The following is a 22,037-nucleotide window of genomic DNA, read 5'->3' as shown; positions in this document are numbered from 1 at the left end:
GCTGAGTGTAGAAGCTACTGCTGCCTGTAACCTTATTTTCTCTATAGATGTGTGAGCTCTGCTTTAAATCCAAATCTAAGAAAGGAAGGAAGCTTCAGCAACATTTAGGTTCCTCATGAATAATATTTTTTCTTTTTATAAACAAGTTACAGATCGATAAGCTTGTGTACTATGGCCATGCAAACAAGTCCAGGAGTAAAGTTTGTACACTGTGAACCACTCTTCAGTTTGGCTTCTTTCATTCTGATTTGAGATAAATCAAGTCACAAGAACCAGAGAGCTTAACATGTGTAGAGATCTGATCAGATTATATGCTTACTAAGACTCTATTAACTCTTTAGGACTATCACCCTGATTTAAATGAAAGAAAATAAATATATATTTTCTTTTTAAGTAAAATAGATAATTGATAGCTGACTTTCAAGACACTTAAAAAGAAATCAGTAATTTAAATATAAGTTTTGCTTAAAACTGCTAGAAATGGCCAAGTCAGTCACCTGACTTCCACCTACTAAAACATCCATGGCAACAACCAAATATCTGCATACAAAGGACTCCCACAATCTTTGATGTTTGAAAATGGCTTATGAAGAACTGGTCAAAATTCCAGCTGAACAATGCATGTGACTGGTTTCTCCACACAGGAGATATTCTGAAGCTTTCACTATTTAAGAAAAGGCTTTTCCACAAAGTATTTAATACACTTCTGTACGCGTGTCCAAGACTAATTTGCTTTGTTTTCTTTGTGTGGATTACTTGAATTGCTGCTGTTGTCTGTCATGAATTTTGTTTAAGTGGACCTCTTGAAATTATTTAAAGTGAGACATACCTACTGTACTAACACTTGTTTTACCACGGTACATGTACACATAAGTAGTTCTAGAAACTGAAGAGATTTCTAGTAGTTTGGTTATCAACTGGAGCAGCAAAGTTGAGGAAATAATTATATATATATATATATATATATATATATATATATATATATATATATATATATATATATATATATATATATATATATATATATATATATATATATATATATATATATATATATATATATATATATATATATATATATATATATACTATAAAATACATCATTTTAAACTTTATGACCAGATTGACAAAATACACTTTTTAAAATCATACATTTTCTTAAAGAGAAAACCTCAGGCAAACTGTAGTCGCAATAATTCAAGAACACAAACCAAGTTACAAAGTTACAAACCCGATACTTTCTCAAGAAATTCAGCCACTGCTACGACTATCCTTTACTTGAGAGATGATGCCCTCTTGTGGTAAATCTTGGCCTGTACAGCATGGGAAGCTGAATGAAAACCTCATCAACTACATTATTGTTGAAATCTTCTTTTATTATTATTTTTATTTGACTGTTTTGTCACTTTAAAATGACAAATGTTCCATACACCCCACATTAAAACATGAATAAGGAAAAAGAAATGGCCAGAAGAATAAGTCTTGATTCATCAGTAAGACACATCATCAAAGACTCAATAAATTAAACTAATAATAATTTCTGCTAATTATTGATTAGCAGAAATAATTGAAACAAAAAATAGGTCACAACACATGTTTATGTGTAGAAAATAAATGTAGAAGTTTAGTCAAACGTCATTTGTGAAATTCAAATGGCTCATAACTGATCATGTAAATGTTTTATGTAGTTCCTAAGCCCATATAAAGTCCGTTTAACATAAAAAATAAACACTTCTAACCTCAGCAGACATTTATGTTTCCCCAATTAAAAAAGATATACATATATATATTTAGAAAATCTTGGCTACCTTAAATTATTCTGGTGTTTTATTTAATCTAAAATAATAACCACTATAAGACCAGATTACAATAAAATTGAACAGTTTTTAAGAATAAAATATTTTTCTTTTTTTGTAAATATTAAAAAATATGGTAACCCAAAATTTGTTTGTTTTAAATTGCCAATTTAACTGTAAATTACAAAATGACTGGGAGATGAATCTATTCAATAGTTTACCGTTTTAAGAAACACTTCCTAAAAACTTTCTGTAGCATTCAGTATGTGTGAGTAAAAACACAATATCTGATCAATCCAATCTTGAATCACTCATAAGAGTTCTGAACCATCACATGTCAAAGCTTTAACACTGTTACTGCTGTGGAAACCTTTACCATGTAGAACTTAGTAGTAAGTGCAGTTCTGTCTGTCAACAGTTCCACTGGAATTTAAAAAATACCTAAAAAATTACAATACAAATTGTTTACACTAAAACGGAAATGGCATCCTCAGACTTTTTGAAAGACTTGGAGACAAACGCTCTGAGATCCGTTTTCTGGATATACAGTCACCACAGGCACACATGAAACACACTATTTCTTTCACACCCACCAAAGAGGAAGTAACAATAAAGACTTTAAAAACTCTGAATTGATTGAAGAAATTTGTTGTGCAAGTTTCTGCATAACATTTAAAGCATGCTGCTACAGAGTGAGTCAATAAATAACCCCAAAGACCATCCATGGAGTACCACACACCCTCTACAACAATAAAAATGGAAAAGGTCCAGCTCTTAGGACAAAGAGCATGTCTGCCTCATCAAACCGACTGAAATTAAGTCTGACATCATGTTGTCCCCTCAGCGTCCGTCTTTCTGACCTCCCAGCGTCCTGGCACTAAAGTTCGTCCCTGTAGGAGGCCGACAGCATCTCAGGCGGTGGCGCAGCCCCCTTCAGTGTTTTATGGGAGCCCCTCCAATCAGTCCTTACTGAGTCATCATCCCACAGCGTGGAGGTCTCTGTGTCACTCACCCACTCAGGATCGCCGGCGTAGTGACATGGCTGTACCAGAAGGGGGCGTGTGCTAAAGGCTTGCAGGTTTCTATTGGGAAAATGGGACTTGTAGTCCTCACTGTAAATAGAAAAGGAAGTATAGATATTTAAACAGTTTTTTGTGTGATTTCAGTAGTTTATTTTTTACCACAAATATTTATTCTCATATTAATCAAAAAAAAAAAAAAAAAAGAGAAAGAGGAAAAAAAGAGATGCTGTGATTCACTCTGATTTTAAACGTCGTTTAGTTACACTGAAGGTCGGACAGAAGGACCAAACGTGGGGTGCAGACGCTGTGTAATCTTAGCAGGGCAGTCAAGCATATCAAATGAGCCTCTCAGAGGTTAGAGACAGAGAACAGAGAAAGAGGGCTGGCTGCTGGCCAGCTTTCCACACAGTATGGAGTGCATGCATGCTTCCCACCTCCCATCTGGTTTACACATTCTGCAGCATGAAACATGTTATTTCTGCTGTCTGATGATAAAGGGTTTTTTTTTCAGTGAAGGTGTGGGTTTATCAGTAGCTCTGAGTTTTGCAATGCTAGCAATAAGAAAAGCTAACATGTTAATGTAAAAAAAAAAAAAAGGTCACGATTGGGGTGCAGCCAACAAACATGCACAACGTAAAAAGAAAAATGTCCTTTAAGTCTAAAGTTAAACATTACTGCAATTATTTTTAAACCAAAGCCCACTGACGGATAGCCACAGTCTTTACTCTGACTCTCTAATCTGGAATGCCCACACCAACAAAGCTAAATATAAAACTCAGGCATGTAAATTAAAGAATGTGTTGAACAATTATGAGGCCCGTTTTTAGATTTTTAAGACTTGTCTAGAGAAAGAATATAAAACACTGGAATGTACTGAAAGCAATGAATGTGTGCACAGTTGCATTTTTTTCTTTACATTTTACCACATTCTAAGCACAAACATCAATTTATTTTATCTGGATTTTATGTGATAAACCAACAAATTGTAAAACATTATTATGAAATTAGGGGAAAATCATACTTGGAGTCATTTTTTCTGTAAATAAAAGTTGAAAAAGTCTGGCATGTATTTGAATTCAGGCCTCTTATAACGCTAAATCAAATTTAGTGCAACTGTCTTTGGAAAATTAGTTAATAGGTTTTAAGTGTGTAATTTCAACTTAGTTCATATATTGATGCTAAATACTTACTTGGGATGTTTGTCATACATGATGGGAAGGAATTCATCGACAGGGAGCATCTTAGAGAGTGGCTCTGCATTGAGCAGTTTCTGGGCTCCCTGCTGTGAGATGGCATAGGACAGAGTCCAGTACGAATAGTCGGCCACCACCAGGTTCCGAACGTATTCCACCGGCGCCTCCTTTCCAGGATTCACTTGCTTCCTGCCTAGGTATCTGTTTGAAAAAGAAAGGAAACAAATTTAGAAAGACCAAGAAAAATGTCAAAATGTGTTTTCTAAAATGCATTGGATTTGGTTTCTTCTGTCCTTCTTAAATTTTTTTCCTTGCATATGTTTTACAGATGTCTAACCAACACAATATGCACAAAAGAGTTAGTAATGGTTCTTCATCCGGCTAATAGATGCTTTCAAAGTGCTTTGATTTCATGCCTGATGTTTTGTCCGACACACTCGGTATGATTTAAATTGAAACAAGCTGATTTTGGGTTGCATGAGACAAAGAAACCCAGCAGCAGTAAGACGCACCATAAGAAATTTACACTGAGAACGTTCAGCTTACTTTGAATAGTCATATAACTATCTATGAAATATTTTTTTAATCCCCTTTTCCCACTCTTAGACATTGAATTTGTTGTGTTAGCTTAACTCCTTCCATCCCTTACCAAAACCAAGGGAGAAAAAAAAACTCACATTAAGTCCCAGTCGAGCTCCACCTTCTCCACCTCTTCCATTAGCCTGAGCACTCGTCGCTTGAAGTTTGCCTCGAAGCGAACGTCATCCTCAAAGATCAGGGCTTTATCCATTTGCATGTCCACAACCTAGAGAAAAAGAAAAAAAATATTATTATGAAAATATCTAGAAATAGGTGAATTTTCCACAAATAATTCGGAGTCATTCCACAGAAAAAATCCACGAATATTGAACCATAGATAAGTAGAGATCTGCTGTAACGTCAAAAAGAAAGGTAATATGATTTGTATCTCAAAATAACAAGCCACTACTTAAAGCTCAAACGTCTAGGTGAAACATTAATTTAATATAACTCTGTTTTTTGCATTTTTGCTTTCTTTTTCCATTTTTTTTTATTGATGAAAGGCAAAAAATGTAGTTCACACACCAAAAATTTAAAAGAAAATACAGCTTTGGATGCTGAAATACATCAGTGCAATACTACCTGACATACTATTGACTGGCACTTGCAAAGCAGCCAATCATGCAGCACCATTCATATTTCTTGGAGATGATTGACAGAACCCCCAGGAGCACAAAGGTAGATTGCCCACACAGTTTTCACTGTGTATTAATGCATATTAAGATATATCTGTTGTGTGAACTATTAAAATAGGCAGTTTTAGGTGTTTTGAAAGGGTCTCAAGTATCTGCAAATTTAAAATATTTGTGGGCCCCATAAGTCCTAACTCGTGGGTTCCCCTGTAAACTCTCTAGCACCCCTCCAGGTTGGGAGTGACTACACCAGATCTCTGTGTAGCTGAGTTCTCTCACCTCCTTCCAGATGTAATAGTGGCTGAGGAAGCAGCCCACCTCTCCTTTGGTCAGCGTGCGTCCAGAGAACGGGTCATAGTAACCCGGCAGCAAGTCGACACCCAGGAACTTAATGTCGCTGCTGTTCAGTGCACTGGAGGAACAGACAGAGAGAAACAAATATATATTGGCTTTAAAACAAACAAAAAAAGTCCATATTTATCAAACTTTGTCACATTTTCTATCAATGCAGCACCAAAATCCGCAACTGGATGGTTTTACTACCAGTCATTCAAACGCTGACATTCTCTAATTTTTACTTTTTGCCTTTAGGATATTTTTTTTGCTTGATGATAAAGACACTTAAGGAACTGTATTGATGAATATCTGTCTGGAGACTTTGAGTGTCTGCTTACTTTCCATCTATAGCATCTACCACTTTGACATCAACCTCCAGCTCGTTCAGGGAGTACAGCATCCTGTCTCTGCGGTCAGGCCGGCGTCGCAGGTTAATTAGATAGATCTGCAGACAGACCAAAGCTTACACACACGCTGCAGAATAACTAAAAGCTTTCAAACTTTGTGCATCTAAAGACATCTTCTCAGGAACTGCAGGACTAAATTAGGTTAGAATTCACTTTCCTTCATGCTCTTATCATTGTGTCATTATTTTCTTTTGGCAGTAAAAACCACAAATAAATTAGGTTTACAAATGTTTTTCTCTGAACAGAAAAAAACCTCAAACCATAAAAATCTCACCTCATCAAACCCCACCAGGTCTCTCTGCTTCGGGAACATGTGAACGTATCGAGAAGGATACATGGCAGGCCCATCAACTTCCAAACAGAGACCAGATTTGAGTTTGAGGAGGAAATGCAAGAAAACAGCAGAAATCATGCAAATGTGGCTGATAAGACAAAGGTTTCAGTTATGTAAAGCACTTGTCAGATAACAGTTTGATGCTCGGTTTCTTACTCAGCGACTCCAGCTGGACATGGACAAAGTTGAGACGATCGTCCTCCAGCGTGAAATGAGGTTTGCCCGGAACGTTTAGGTAGCCATAGCGCTCCTTGTTGCACACGTACATCTGGACCTCTACACAAGCAAAAATGAACACTCAAATTTTTTTTTAATCAGCTTATAATCTTTCATCTTCTGTGGAAGAGTATTTATATCACAGTGTTTACATTAAAGTGTTTAGCAATTGGAGCTTGTTTGATAAGAATTGTCTTTTCCCCTAAGCCCTGATTTCCTCCTGAGGTGTTTATTGGGTATTTGTTTCAACCACAGCATGGAGCTGCATTTTACAGAACTAGCCCAGAATAACAGCTCAGTCTTCATCCAATTATTTCATCTTTTGTCATGGAAACATCGGATCACCACATAAGCATAAAAATGTTAGTTTTGCAGCTTCCTTTTCTTTGGAACATTTAAACATAACAGCAGCATTTTCTGGAAAGTTTACCTCATGGGAAACTTCTCCAACTAAATTGGTCTTTTGAAACTCGGTGGCAAAAAGCTGTAATTCTTTAACTGAACTTCTAAACACCTAGAGCAGTCGTTGCTTTCACCACTTCCAGAATATAAATGTCTTTGTAAGAAGCCAAGACAAACATTTTGTCTGTATTGAGGTGACAAACCTGCAGCACGACAGGAAAAGGCAAAAACAATGATGTCGTCATAGGGCCATGAGTAGTCTTCATGAGGAGGGTAGAAAGCCAGTTTCTTCATGCCTTCCTTCCTCAGATCCAGCAGCAGGGTGCTGTGGACCATCGGCACGGGGTAGCAGCCGTGTCTGTGGCGGTAACGTGTCGGGAAGTATTCCGCTGTTCGTCGATAATAACCCTAACAGAAACAAATAACTACAATGAAAATGAGCATCAAACATGACTGTTTTCAGGTTATGCATCCACTATGAGAAATGTCTTAATTTTTTTCTTAACGTTTCCTCACCTGTGGTGTGATACCGCACCAAAAGTTGGAATACGCTCCGGGGGAGTCTAACATGGGGGCGATGACTGACTTGTTCTCTGCGATCATCAGGTTGAGGGTTTCTGGGTTGGTGAGGATGTTGTCTGTGTCAGCATACTGACCAATAGGAAACAGAGAAAACAAAGAAGACAGTGGTGAATTAAGTTAACTCCAAATGTGTTAAGAATCAGCTGCAAAGAAACATAAACGCAGCAAAGCAAATGAAGAGAAGTCAATATTGTAAACAGATAAGGTTAAATAAAATACCAATATGTAGTCAGCCCAGCGTTTTCTGGCAAAGTTGAGAGCTGCCTGCTTCAGTTTCATCACATACTCATATCTGCTGTTGGGCCAGTGCTTTGGACCAAACTCCCCCGCATAAGACCTAGAATAGAGACAGATGTCATCCCTGGACTTATTCTAATTTTTTTGGAACTGTTAGCAGAGTGATCCACAAGCTGGAAGCCATTACATTTTATAGCAGAATTGGTTCCTCCTTCTTAAATAAAATGTGGTTCTCAGAAGACGATGTGCTCTCTGAGAGCCCTTCCGGTCTATAACTGAGTTAAACTGAGTGATCCTGATAGCTACATGCATTTCCAATACAAATCCAAGAAGTAAAATGAAACGTTGACCTTTAACAATCCACTTTTTATTACAATTTCTAAATTGAAAAAAAGAAGTAAAGCTGAAGGTCACAATTTCCTCATATTCACAGTTCTAAGAATCTTATTTGGAGTCAAAAAGGGTTTGAATAACAAAAGAAATTGAGGTTCATATGATATATTTGTGAAACAAATGACTATTTTTTTAATAATTAGGTGCATAGATTGTATTTCATTGACAATTTTCTCAGAAGTTGTTTTTTTTTTGTTTTTTTTTTTTATAAACCATTAATCTCCTAGCATCATTCAGGATGGGTATTTGACCACTGTTTGAAGCCAAATTTGATCATTTGTTTAAGATCAGATCACTTTCGGTCACTGCCAGGCTCTTTAGCATATTCCATAAGCATTCAAAACATTCCATTCAGGCTCATTTCAAAGTTTAATTTTAACCTTCATCCCAAAACCACTTTTAGAGTGTTTTGAAGATCCTTATCCGGTGGGAACTTTCAAGTGTGTCTGATGTTTTAACCATCAGACCCAAATTGACACCTTCAGATGAAAGAAAATTGGTCAGGATATTCAGGAACTCTTGAGGTAATTATAAACTGGAACACCAGTGTCATTATCCAAAGTGAAACAAAGTTTAGAACCATAACCATGGGTGCTGACTATGAAGGAAGCCTCCAAGCACAAATTTCACTTAAAGGTGTCAACACAAGCCATGCGTCTTCTGGAGAAACATTTGATGATAACATGAGCCAAAATTGACTTTTGGTCACAATGAGAAGTAGTATTTTTTATGGGAGTCAACGTGAGGCTTTCGAACCTTAGAACATTTTAGGAAAGCTCAGGCACTGGTGGTGCTGGTGCGCCTCAGTAAAAATGTAAGCTGACAAAGAACTCTGATACAAATATTGCAGCAATTATCCAAAAATAGTTCAGCTTATGTTTCACTGACTTCATGATGCAAGAAAAACACATAGTAACAGAGATGGTATGACCTTATTTCTGATTGATTTGGCTATAAATTATCCGGGCACTCCCAGATGGCAAATTAATCCTTAAATATTAGAAAATTAACATGTGATTGTGGAGCCACAGTAGAAGTAACATACCCAGTCCTCACCCAGTTGAACACTGTGAATCCTAAGCGACTGAGCTCAACACAACACAAATGTGCCATTTAGAACAGATGTTTCATTATTTACATGCTGTTCCACAAAATCCCCTTTGCTTCTTTGTGAATGCACATTTGCTTTTTCATTATCCAAGAATGGATGCCAAGACAATAAAAACAACTCAAATTTCATGTAGCAAAATCATTTCCACCTGTTAAATGAAAAATGGAAATGAATCTTTAAAAAAATAAATAATAAATTACCATGACATCCATATTCAGGATGAGTGTATGTAAACTTCTGAACTGCAAGCTGGCGTGTGAATGAAATTTCAAGAGGGTGAAAACCACACGAGGAACTTTGCCTTATGTTATGTGTTGAGAAAGAAAATATCAAGACAAACGTTCTAAGTTTTATCCCTGAGTAAGCCATCCTCCAGGCCAGTTTTATGACCAGAACATCTCAGTAAGGTTTAGTCAGAATGAGTAACTGAATGCATGATTGCAATGATTTAGAGGATATTTGTTTCACAAACTGGGTTGAAAATCATTAGAAAAAGCAGGGAGATCAAAGAGCACTTTTTGAAAAGATCTTAAACAAGCTTTAGTGAAACTTTCCTGGAGCCAAGAGAAAACAAAAAACAGAAGAACATTTGGCTTCTTGGAATCTAAACTACGGTGCTACATTAAAAGTTGCTGCTCCTTATTATAGAGTTATTTGCATAACAGCAGATGAGCAGAAACACGCAAAAAGAAAAAATATATATATATATTTTATTTATTTCAAATTACAGTTTGACATATAACTCAATCTCAGTGACAGTGAAAACTTAAGAGGCAGTTTTGAGATGTAAACAACATCTGGTTAGAAATGTTCTCTCCTGTGCTTTTATATAGTCACAGTAAACTGTGATCTGTAGCTGTCGTGGACCACAGCCCTGCAGGAAGTTTAACATAAAGATAAATGTGGACTTACGTTGGCTGGTCCATTGGCCTCCACTCAACATAATGGTAAAATCTCTGCATGACAGTGAGCCACTCTCTCAAAATGGCTGTAGTGTTGTCCGAGTTGTGATCTGTCGCGGCCCTGAGAGGAGCAAGGAGAAATCAGAAAGGACCTGGACAGGACTTTAAGAATGTATAAAGATCAGATAAGCAGTCACATCTGTTATAAGCTATAAAAATAATTTACTCCACTAGACCACCTCTGGGCGGAGGAGCAGACAGAAACCATTAATATCAAGGATCTTTTTTCAGCAGTGTCCCTTAATGAGGGAAATGAATTTATAGCAAAAGCCCACCACTATAAATGATTCGCCTAATTGATTTAATTTGGAGAGCTTCTCTGCTCCGATATAACATTTGTGTGACACTTTCCTATAAGTTAGACTTTCTCATGCTTTGTTTTATTGCCAGAAAAAATATTCTCCTGTCTGGTTATTTTATTTATGAACAGTTTTTACCTTACTTTCAAAAAGGTTAGCTTAACAGTATTTATGAAATTTCAAAATACAGGGCTAGTATTCTTGGCATGTCAGTGTTTTATTTGAAAGCTATCTATATTATACAAAATATGAACATGAAAACTAAAACTAAACACAGTATATTTTCACTCACGTCTATTAAAGTCAATATTAAGCATAAAAATGTTAAATATATGCATGTTAGAACTGTAATTATCAATATTTCATCTAATTTTAGCAGCAGCTAGAAAGAAAAGTTACTTCTTTGAATAAAAGAAATGAAATAATGTTTTACATTTGTATACTGTTTGAATGGATTGGTTGGTTGGATTTCTGTCTAAACTTTGACTAGGCCACTAAACTATCCAATTGCTATGGTGACTGTGCATTTAGGGTTGTTGTCCTGCTGGAAAGTGAAAGTTTCAAGTTCTTTGCAGCCTCTTAAAAAGTGTTCTTCCAGGATTGTCCGGACTTTAGCATAATCCCATCAAATCTGATAAGCCTCTGTGTTCTTACTGAAGAAAAGCCTTGACACAGCATGATGCTGATCCTTGTTTTAGTGAAAAAAATGTGTTATATGCAATATTAAGTTTTCCATTGCACTTTTGCATGTGATCTTTCTTCTCATTATTCCCTAGAAGCTGGTTGAGTGCTTGGTGGAGTTGTTTATTTAAGAGTGTCAGAGTAAAGTGGGCTGAGTCCAAATGCATGCAACACTTTCTAAATGTTTTTTTTTTTCTTCCTGTAAGAAATTTTTAAAAACAGGCTTTGTATTTCTTCCATTTCAGAATCACGCACTACTTTGAGTTGGTGTGTACATAAAGTCCTAATAAAATCCATTAACATTTGTTGGAGTAACGTGACAAAACTTCTGCAAGCACTTTACTTATTACTTTTACAGAAGACAGAATTCAGTTTTCTGTAAAGCAAACACACCCAAGTTTAGTTAGTGATGATGGGTTTAGATTTTAAAAACAGCAACTGAGTCATGCCCAATTATCATTTTAGCCTGCCGAAACAAATTAGAGCAGAACATTTAAAACTGTCTCCAAACAGCAGGAACAGACTGCAGCCCTGTGCTGGGAGAAAGGCTCAGAGGGGGAACAGGACTGCTCCTTTCCTCAACTCATCTAAATGCTTTTGACCTTTTGAAGGAGTATAAGAAGCTGATCCCTGACTAAGGAGTCGAGGGCAGAGCATGCAGGACACCCACCACACAGAGATGCGGTCTTTGGGGTAGTTGAGTCTCTCCAGAGCTCCGAGGTAGTACGGCAGGGAATGCGCTGCATTCCTGGCTATGATCGCGATCACCACGGTGGGAGGCTGCATCCCGGACTCCTCCGGGAACTTTTCTTCAATAAAGTAACACTCAGCCCGGGAAGTCAGGGCTGTTAAGACTAAAACATGAAGTAACATGGTGGAATGTGGTGAAGAGGAAAATGCTGCTTCGCTTCTGGGCAGCACGTAGACTCTTGTACGCGTCAGCAGTCCAAGAAAAAGAGGGCTTTCCCAAACGATCAACCACCTACTTCTTCCCATTGCTGGGTGAAGTCATGCAAGCTCAGACTGGGAGAGGACTCGCAACTTCCGCTGTAAGGAAAAATTTAGCAATGCAGTAAAGACATCACGATTTGGCCAGACTAGTTTCTTACTCCCGAAAAAAACGTTTTTATACAGATATTAAGAGATATATGCTCTCTGTTTTCTGTAATTTAGCTATTTCAATGTATAAATAAATAAAACTCTTTTAATTTTCATCAGTTAATATAGTGTTTTTATTTTTAATTTTTTGCAACAAACTGCAGTGTAGCTGTTAGCTAAAGAAGCCCGAATAACCCAAGTGTACTTTATATATAAGCTTCCTAATAATTAAAACAGATTGACGTGCAACCAATTCTGGAAACAATTTAACAAAATCACCAGCAGGGGGCGGCTTTGATCCAAAAGAAGCACCTAGTGACGTTAGACGTCATAGTGAGGGATTGTATCTTCAGGTTATTGCTTTCTAATATAATTTTCTTCTACTTCTTTACATCCGCGTGGTTAATTATTTCTGCAAGAGCAGTTAAAGCCAGCCATAAACCTACAATAGCATAACTATGTATAACAACGATCATGCACAAAGATGTTTTAAACAAATGACCTGCTCTACCCACAGCAAAAACAGCAATTTTATGCAAAAAAGTTGAGTGTGCGCCACAAAGGCCGCGTGGCCCTTTGTGTTAAAGGTGTAATTATGAGGTTAAAGTTGTAGACACTTGAGGTTTTGACATGACCAACTTAGCCATTGCATAAACTATGTTATTTTTGTTTAGATAAAGGTTTATTCCAAATAGAGATGCAAAACACAGAGTTTGTGGGAAGTTTTATTTAATAAAACATGGAGAGTTTATGGTCATCACAAATTAAATTACAGGTGTGTCATTTATGATAGGTCAGTAAGAGAGGTAATGATTCAGTATGAAATAGGTTAATGAAATTCTGATGTGGGGAACAAATATAATCTCAACGCTTTTTACAATATATATATCATGTCCATGTCAAACAATTCAGTTCTGTTTAAACCCAATTGTGCTTGCAGTCGGAGCTGTTAGACAGAAGCAGTTCAATCCTTATTTCTAAAGAAGTGCAATCCCAGATGGAAAAAACTCTCCAAGACAGGACTACTTTCTGGCAAATTAAAATAAACAGGGTTAATGACAGCAATAATTGGTCATATTGTATACCTTGAGAGTAGTAGAAAATCTTGCAACAGTCCAACACTACAACAGACACAGGTCATAATAACATAAGCCACAATAACTTATCGTTATCAGAAAGAAACGTTTTAAGTCTGTTCTTCAAGGTGGGCCGGGTTTGAAACTGGGAGCTGGTTCTAAAGGAGGGAAGTCTTCCTCTGTCTCTACTTTCAGGAACTATAAGAGTAGATAGGCATTCTTACTGAGGAATTGTAGCCAAATGTTGAAAATGATTCAAACTAACGGTAACATAAACACCAGGAAAATGACACTCTATGTCAAGCACTCTAGAGTGTTTAACCAGTGCATTTTGTAGAAGCCTACAAACTATGTTTAGTTTTTTCTATCTGTTTTAATTTTCATTTCCTAAATAGCTTGAATGAAACTCATTTAGTTTCTGTCTTCTGCAAGACACTGACTGAAACTTTAGCACAGTTTTATTCAGCGATAAGAGGAACACTCAAGATGTGGTAAACAGTTTTAGTACTTGTGCTCAGTCTGTACAAAAGTGAATGTTTAGGATCATAAGTCTAAGTGGACAGAGGGGAAGCTTTTAGAAAGGAAAGTGTTGGGAACATAAATGATGGAAGGAGTGGAGAATAAAGACCTAAGGAGAAAAAAGGGGTTGTTGGACAATAATAAGCAAAGTGGTCCATAATGAATTTTGAGAGTTTTTTTTCCAGTGTTCTGTGAATAAACGAAAGCAGTCGGTGGTGACAATGGTGGACTTGGGTTAAAGGCGCTCGTTTGTTTGGACAGGTCACAAGGGTAGAGGGTCAAATCTCCCCTATTGACACCCCAAGTGTTGCCACACTCACACACAACCACGCACACACTGACACGGAGCCCAAGTGTGTGGGTCCAGCGCAATTTTCCCAGCGTTTGTGGCTGCAGCTGATCTGGGAGAGTTCAACCTCGGGTGCGCTAACTTTTCACTGTGAGGTCAAGGGTGGAGGCGGCATTTGTGTGAGGGAGTGTGTGAACGAGGGACAGAGGGGCAAGGATAGGCAGAGAAGGACAAAAAGAAAATCTTCATTGTCTTGAGCAGATTTCAAAAGAGAATCAGTGACGGGGAAAGGGCACAAACTCCACTATATAAATCTGTTTTTTTAACAACTTAAAAACATATTGTTAAGTTAACCTTTAATAATCCTGCATCCTTAAAAACAAAGCTTTCATTTCTTTTGTTCCCAAGCAACAAATTATGTCTTGAAATCTTTGAAAATGTGTTTGACTGGAAGAAAGTTGGCTTTCTTGCAGTTTTTCAGAGTTTGTCTGGACTGTATTAGGTATTTCTCTCCAATGGAGTCTTTTTGATTACACGCCGACAACTTATTCTGGTAATTTATTGAAGAGGAACAAAGTGGACAAATGGAGAACAAAGTACCGAATGTGTCTTTTGCTTATCTGGTTATAGGATGGAACAGGAGACAGACAGACTGGGGACTCGTTTGCAGAACACCTGGTGCTGCTGCTGCAGCTGGGCACAGTGAAGAAAGAGCTGAGTGTAAATGCAAAACTCACATTGTGCACTGGTTCATCAAACAAGGGAAATGTTAAAATAAAGCCACCACTTTATCACACCGAAAGGAGCCACTAAAAGTGGTTCAGCATTAAATGAGTAGACCTCCTGGGGTTCTCTATTTAGGGTTTACTTGTTGAAAAATTCAGGGAAGACCAATAATGGGCTGAAGAGATAATATTGTACTTACAGTAAGTGAGTATTTTGACAATATTATTATTTTTAATAAATTTTCAAATGAATTGTTTTTAATGTATTTAAACATGTTCATCATCTGAATTTATTTAATGCGAGAAGTTGAGGTCTGAGGCAATCAAGAATCTCTATGAAAGTGTTTTGATTAGTCAATGTCCTTATTTCTGTTCTAGTGTGTAAAGCCAAACTGTGCCAAGGAAAATAAATGGCATTCTTGGATTTTCTGGTTTGCAAAAGCTAGCGTAAACCGTGTCAAAATGAACGGCGCTTAGGTTTTTCAGCTTCTCAAGCTGCATTTTCTTTCGACTATTTTACATTTCTACAATTTTGAACAAAAAGATTAGCGGAAAATCAAACATAAAGCTACTAGGAACTCATTATTCTGTAGTTTCGGTATAGAACTGCATCCTCCCTGCAATTATTCAAAGTACAAGGTGCTTAGTGCTCAAAGACATGGCCAAGGAACGGTATGCTGAAACCCAACCACCATAGAACACATAACACACACACAGTAAGGATTTGGCCAAGAACTATCTGGAAACAAATCTTTTCTGCAGCTCAGATGAGCTTCCTTCTTAGAGTGGCTAAACTCAGGCTTAGAGATAAAGCACAGATCTCTGTCATCCAGAGGAAGCTTGGAATGGAGTCACTGCTTCTCCACAGTGAATGATGTAGCGGAGGTAGCGGAGGTTTGGATCCCTCTTGCAAGTCTGTCTTTGAAGGAATGTCACACTCAGAGGGGGATTCTGAGGCTGATCCAAAAGTCACTGGAGAGATTTTAAGAATATCCCTCCTGACCTGGGAATGCCCTGAGACCTCTCAGAGTCGACAGGGCACGTGGATGTCAGGGTTTCCCTGCCGGGTCTGAGCAGAAGACAAAGAATGGATAAATGAAGGAAACCTTGCTATCTTTAGTATTGTTCATGGAGCAAATAAAGAATCCATTCAAAATTGTTTTTCTGCTTAGGCTTCTTTATACTGGATGAAGCCCATTTTATACTCTCCTTGATTTGCACACATGATCACAGCACACTAGCTACTGCCACAGACATTGGCATAAGTCCAGTACTAGTATTGGTTCTGCTTCTTTTTCTCAATGACAAAGTCATGCTGGTGCTGGTGGCCCCAACCAACTCCCCCATGCTTCCCCTTGGATTCCTTGGATTCTGATATGTTGCACGCTCCTAACCCCATCACACTCTGCCATGCGCATAAAAGGAAGGTCACTGCTGAGCTTCCACTGTATTGTGGGTTTAAATCTTTTTAGATATCTTTAAAATGTCTGCCTTGATTTAAATATAATAGATGGCATTATTGTTAGCTGATACACCACCAATTCCATCTTAATTTTTCTAATTAAAAATCTGTTTGCCTGCATGAAAGAATGAGTAGGTTAGGATGTCATGTAGTAAGAGCGTTTCTGTCATTGCATTGCTGCGTTGGGCCTGTGTCTCATGTCCAGAGACGAGTTGTGACATTCTCACAAGCTTTCAGGACCTTTATTGCAGTGGCAATAATCAATAGCGCTCCCAAAGAGACATCTTTTGGCTGGCCAGGTCAATACCTGCCAATCACGGTCTGAATGGAAGCTCACACCCTCTTACTCAGCAGCTACAACAGCCTGCTGCTCCCAGCCTTCCCTGTCATTGGGGGTGTGTAACCGAAGATAGTCACGTTTTTTACAATTTATAGATAATTCCATCTGAGCTTTATTATTATTATTATTATTATTATTATTATTATTATTATTATTATTATTATTATTATTATTATTATTATTATTATTATTATTTTATTTAACTTTATTATTATTATTATTTAATTTTTTCAGCATTATGTCAGAGTAGTTGTAATATTTATTTTCTAAACATTTTTCACAAGGTACTAGGCAATAATCCATTAGAACAGACAAATCTTACTCCATTAAATCAACATTTGGTTTTGGTGTTTTGGCTAATGGTCACTGAGAAGAAGGGGAAAGTTGTTGTTGTTTTTAATTAGCAAAGAAAATCATCACAAGTGGGTGCTAAAGGACAGATGCTACGGCTAACTTGCATGTTAAGGGAGAACACTTTAATGCTAAATAATATATTTTTAAAGGAACATAATTTCAGTCAGCATGTCTTCATAATGAGCTTGGATCTAATTTTGGGAACTGAACTTGCACCAACAAAGCCCTCACAACATGATGGAACCGCATGTTGAACATTTATGCATGTATTTGTCTGAATAATGTGATGGTGGCAATGTTAGTAGGAGTTTGCCCTGTGACCGGTGGATTCAAACTCCCACTCTGTCTCCCTCATTCGTTCACCAGCCTTTCCTGCTGGTTGTGGCCAAAGGGCTCACTGGTTCCTGTGCTGGTGCATGCCAGCTGTGGTTACAATGGCTTCAGTTTGCATCAATGTTGGTCCAAAAACACATCCAAATAAACAACAGGATACATTTTTGGTTCCAACTGAAGAGGGTTTTGGACAAGAGATGATTTTGCAATCTGTGAGATTTCAAGACGTTTTCCAAGCCTGCAGAACAAATCCTGCTGAGTCAGGAAGTGGCCTGCTGTTAAACTCTTAGCAAACAAATTAATAAATCAAAAAAGGTTCTTCAAAAAAAAAAAAAAAAAAAAAAAGTCATATTATCTGATGCAACCAAATCATTGTAATTTGTTTTCCTTTCATTTTTATTTTTCCTATAATAAAATAGTTTTCCACTATTATTTTGTCACATTGAAGGTGGAAAACATATGAAAGAATAAAAATAGTCCATCTTTTGGATGACACATCTGGGATCCTACCAGGGGTGTGAGAGAACATTTTATGTCTAATTACGTCAACAGGTCTACTAATTTTTTTCTGAAAATTTGAATAACAGGTGTGCTTGCAATAAAAGACCCACAAGTCATGTTTAAATCAGTCCTGCATTCCTTCACAGATGTCATGTTTGTGTTTTTAATTGACAGTTTGAAGGAGAAGTTCTGTGCTGCTGGCAGCAGTATAGATAAATTGACTTGCCGTGTCAGTGGGTTGGGTGTTTCTTTTTCCTCCTCTTCTTCTTTAATTCCCAGGTGGCCAATATTGTTGTTTTGACTCAAGCACTTTAAAAGAATTGCTTCAGTATAAAATGACCCAAGTACATTAAGTCTGGTCTATACGCAACACAATCTTGTCAGCACATTGAAACTAAGACTTTGAAAGAATTCTTTGACGTTCAAAGGAATAATATATTTTTTTATGTTTTGATGAATTTAACCGAGAGTAAATTTACCTTCAAGATTAATATGAACAAATAAAAACATCATTCATGTTGGCCTTGCAAAACTAAATTTAGAAAGGCAAAATGTTGAATATTTTGACCACCTTTGTGGCCTGATCTGTGCATGGTAATGATGAAATAACTGAGGACTTCTCCTCTCCCCTTCTCTGCCACCCCCCTGTATGACGCTGCTCATCTCCTCGTTGCCAAGAAACAGCGCAGCCGCTGTCAAAGAATTCAGGGGATGTTTGGGCAGCGGTGTGCTCGGGGGTGGAGCGCAGCAGCGGGCGCTTGTGTGTGTGTTAGGCATGTAGGTGTGTGCTTATAATGGTGGTAGAAAAGCAGTAAAAGGGTGAAAGGAGTGTGTTCACCTGAGCGGAGAGAAACCATGAGGAGTTGTCCATTTCAGTTTTAATTTTGGTCTTAAAATAGGAAATGTATGTTTTATTTTTGAGATAATTCTGACTTTCATGAGTGCAACACAATGCTGTCCTTTTGTGTATTATATTTTGTCAACTTTTCATGTATTTGCTAAAAACAACACTCATAAAGTTTAATTAAATTTTTATGCATGTATTTGAATGTAGCTAAGCAATATCCTGTCTCTTTATGTAGCTGAACTCGTGGGACTTGCTGCATTCAGAGCCCTATTACTAATTATTTTGCAAACAAAAACACTTACAGCATTATTTATTAGAAAAGCACATATTCTTGTGGACACAGAAGCAATGAGGAAAATGCATCTTAATGATGAAAAAACTCTAAATACTGAGCTCCAAGTAAGCCACTTTTGGTCTATCAGCTTAAAAAAAACCTAATGAATGGAAACTCTGCAAACTGAATTTTAAACAATTGGATTGGTCTTTAGAAATTTGATTTGACATTTTCTTTTATTATTGGACGTAGCTGTCTGTCAGAAAGAAATGTTTTTTTAGCTTTATCAAATCTCATGTTGAAAGGCATTTTCCCAACTCTTGATCAGAGTGTTGGAGACGTGCAAGTCAGATTTCTGGAGAACTACAACGCCAAACACTGCCTGTTGTATTCTGTTCCCTCTAACCCATCTGTTCTAAATGTTTGCTGCACTAAATAATGCAACTATCCAGCAAATTTCAACATGACAACAATTACCCTGGACATGATGCATTCAAGTTGTTGACAGAAAAAAGTACTATGACAACAACAAAAAAAGATTATGGTTGGGGATAAAGTACTATTTTTGATCATGTTTCATGGAGATAAGTGTCAAAAAGCATTGGAAGTTGCTTTAAACTTTATAGGTGTCACAATGAGAAGATCTAGGATTGGAAAAGAGAACTCTAACAGAGTAAAGTGATACAATTTTATATTTTTAGACACTAATGATATGTTAATGTTTCTCAGTCAATTTTAGTGTCACGACAACAAAAATCAATCTGAAATTTGTGAAAGTCAGAAGTTCCCAGTCAAATTTCAGTCTGTTGTCCAATATTGAAAACAAATTTAATAAAAGACAGATATGATGAAAAACCGATATTCAAATCAGCCTATTTGATTAGGAATCCCGCTCCTTGTTAAATCCTGAATTGGTTAAACATTTTTGGTTCTATTTCATTCTTGGATACTGGCTGGTCGGTTGAATCAAGAAGCGTAATAGAACCTGTTTGACAACACCAAGCAAAATGAAACATGTCATTACTTTCTGGAAAGTGTAAATCTCATTACATCTGGCATGAAACTAATGCAACTTCTCAGGAAGAGAACATAATACTGACAGGCAAACTGAACTGGAGCTGAATAAAAATACTAACAGCTCCAAACCCCAACACATTTATTATGTGTCATATTTTGTGGTCATTTTGTTTTCATTCAGAGTTTCTTAATGCCATATTTTTGTTAATTAGTAGCATGTGTTGTTGTTCAGTGGAAGTTTTCAGATTTTATATTTATATTTTGGTAATTTTTCTTTATTCTTCTGGTCAATTTCCATGTCATTGTTATGTATTTGTTGATGTTATGCTACACAAAAAAGGATATCTGGTGAAATCCCATGGCCCTGAGCACGCTTTGCTCAGTAATCCGTCTATGTTGAGAGGTGAAAGTAGTTTCTCCTTCATGATGATCCTTTAACAACACCACAGCAGGTAGATTTATAGATCATGAGTTTGTGTCTGTCCTCTGACCCTTTCCAGGGACTCTCCTCCTAATTTACTTCTTTGTAGATTTGACTCTGTGTGCTGGCTTGCCTAAACAGCCGTCCCACTATAAATTTCAATGACACTGCCTGGCACGCTGTCGCCTAACTCTCCCCTTCATCCTCGGTAGCAGCAGGGAGGAGATGCCTTCACCAAAGGAGGTTTATTTTAAGGATTCCCCTGTTTGCGCCGACTTTTCTCTCCCTCCTTCATCTCTCAACAGGACTGCTTCACAGCCCACCTCAGACTCTGTGCCTCCCTCTCCCCCAGTAAGGCCTTTTAGCCAGCAGGTTAAACATTGATTTGTGAATGGGAAGGGAAGCACAGCAGCAACAGAGTGCAGCAGCCTCCTACTGCGTGTCTCTGTGTGTGTGTGTTCACACACATTGTGACAATACACCACTAAGACGGACATCCAGCATGAAAGGCACTGACCGTGTCTCTGTCTGTCTAAAGCAAAAATAATACTATGTATTGAACTTTTTAATATTGGGTCACGATAAAATCACAGATTTTAATGTATCTGTGGAAAATTTTTTGATAGAATGACACAAAGTAGACCATAACTAAGTAGATGAAGCTGATAAAAATATAACCTCAGTATCAGAGAGCTGTTTGGCAATTTTTTAGAGACTGTGAGAAGGATGTATTTTCAGCCCTCTGGGATTAATAGTTTTTATGCCAGTCCCCTTCTTCCCATTATGCTGTCCAGTCCCTTGTGGCTGGACTACAAAACATTCCCCTTACTCTGAGACCCCAGTGCAACGAAATTACTTCCGAATTTATCTAATTGGTAAAGAAAGCACAATTTTACATTCAAATTAACAACCAAATAAATACTGGCCATGGAGCAGGTCACAATGTACTAAAACACGGAGTGTTTAATCTCTCCAAATGTCCGCAGAAAACGTGTAAGCGTTTGTGCACCCAGAGGTGAGAGTGAAAGCTCACCCTCTTGACTCCTTCCCGCCTCTGAAGAAGTCAAGAAAAAAGCAGAAGAGGGGGGGATTGGAGATGGAGGAGTTTGCTTTTCAGGACTCAAAAAGGGGAAAAAAGAGCAATGAATGAGTGACTGGCTGGATGAATGAGAGGCGGGCTGGAGCTGAGAGGAGCCCTGGCTGCGCGGAGCTTCAGAGGTTAACTCGGCTTCTTCAAGAGGGGATGAAAAGAGAAAGGGGGGAAAACGGATTGAGCTTTTTAAAGAGGAGGACCCCCTGCGCCTGCGGGGCGGGATCAGTCAGGATGATTTATTAGACAGAAGGGAGAGAAGGAGAGAGAGAGGAGAGATGCAGGAGGGGAAGGTGCCGTTTGCAAGCATCAAAAACCTGCAGCGCAGACGCAGCACTCAAAAAGTGCTGATATGCACGACATGCGGATGGGTCTAGTGGTTCAAATTTCTGCTTCCAGTGAGGTGGACACACTTAAGTTTACTGTTTAAAAACAATTTAGACGAGCTTATTATATTTTACGTTGAAGACGTGATGAGAAGAACTGTTTTGTTTTTTTTTAGATTTGGC

At 37.6% G+C, this 22,037-nt stretch overlaps 1 protein-coding gene across 1 annotated transcript; it reads right to left on the bottom strand.

The window, feature by feature from the left end:
* Window positions 1-1,360: 1,360 nt before the first annotated feature.
* Window positions 1,361-12,280, bottom strand: cercam (cerebral endothelial cell adhesion molecule). Its single transcript, XM_044095984.1, has 12 exons — window positions 11,853-12,280; window positions 10,153-10,263; window positions 7,719-7,836; window positions 7,434-7,568; window positions 7,121-7,325; window positions 6,456-6,575; window positions 6,240-6,316; window positions 5,897-6,003; window positions 5,502-5,634; window positions 4,689-4,816; window positions 4,009-4,212; window positions 1,361-2,908 (listed from the first exon to the last, which is right to left on the bottom strand). Exons 1-12 carry the CDS (start codon window positions 12,176-12,178, stop codon window positions 2,674-2,676), a joined length of 1,899 nt encoding a protein of 632 aa, XP_043951919.1. The 5' UTR covers window positions 12,179-12,280; the 3' UTR covers window positions 1,361-2,673.
* Between the last annotated feature and the right edge of the window lie 9,757 nt (window positions 12,281-22,037).

The sequence above is a fragment of the Gambusia affinis genome, linkage group LG17, assembly GCF_019740435.1.
Source record: "Gambusia affinis linkage group LG17, SWU_Gaff_1.0, whole genome shotgun sequence".
In the NCBI taxonomy this organism is placed as follows: Eukaryota; Metazoa; Chordata; class Actinopteri; order Cyprinodontiformes; family Poeciliidae; genus Gambusia; species Gambusia affinis.
The sequence above is the reverse complement of the archived record's forward strand: the minus strand, read 5'-3'. Positions and strand labels throughout refer to the sequence as shown.

What these genes read in the sequence shown, in the direction of transcription:
- cercam (XM_044095984.1), bottom strand. Translation starts at nt 12,178, where the DNA reads ATGGGAAGAAGTAGGTGGTTGATCGTTTGGGAAAGCCCTCTTTTTCTT. An exon ending in ACCTGGTGGGGTTTGATGAG is followed by an intron (nt 6,004 to 6,239) that starts GTGAGATTTTTA and finishes GTCTGTCTGCAG; the next exon opens with ATCTATCTAATTAACCTGCG. An exon ending in GTAGATGCTATAGATGGAAA is followed by an intron (nt 5,635 to 5,896) that starts GTAAGCAGACAC and finishes CTGTTCCTCCAG; the next exon opens with TGCACTGAACAGCAGCGACA.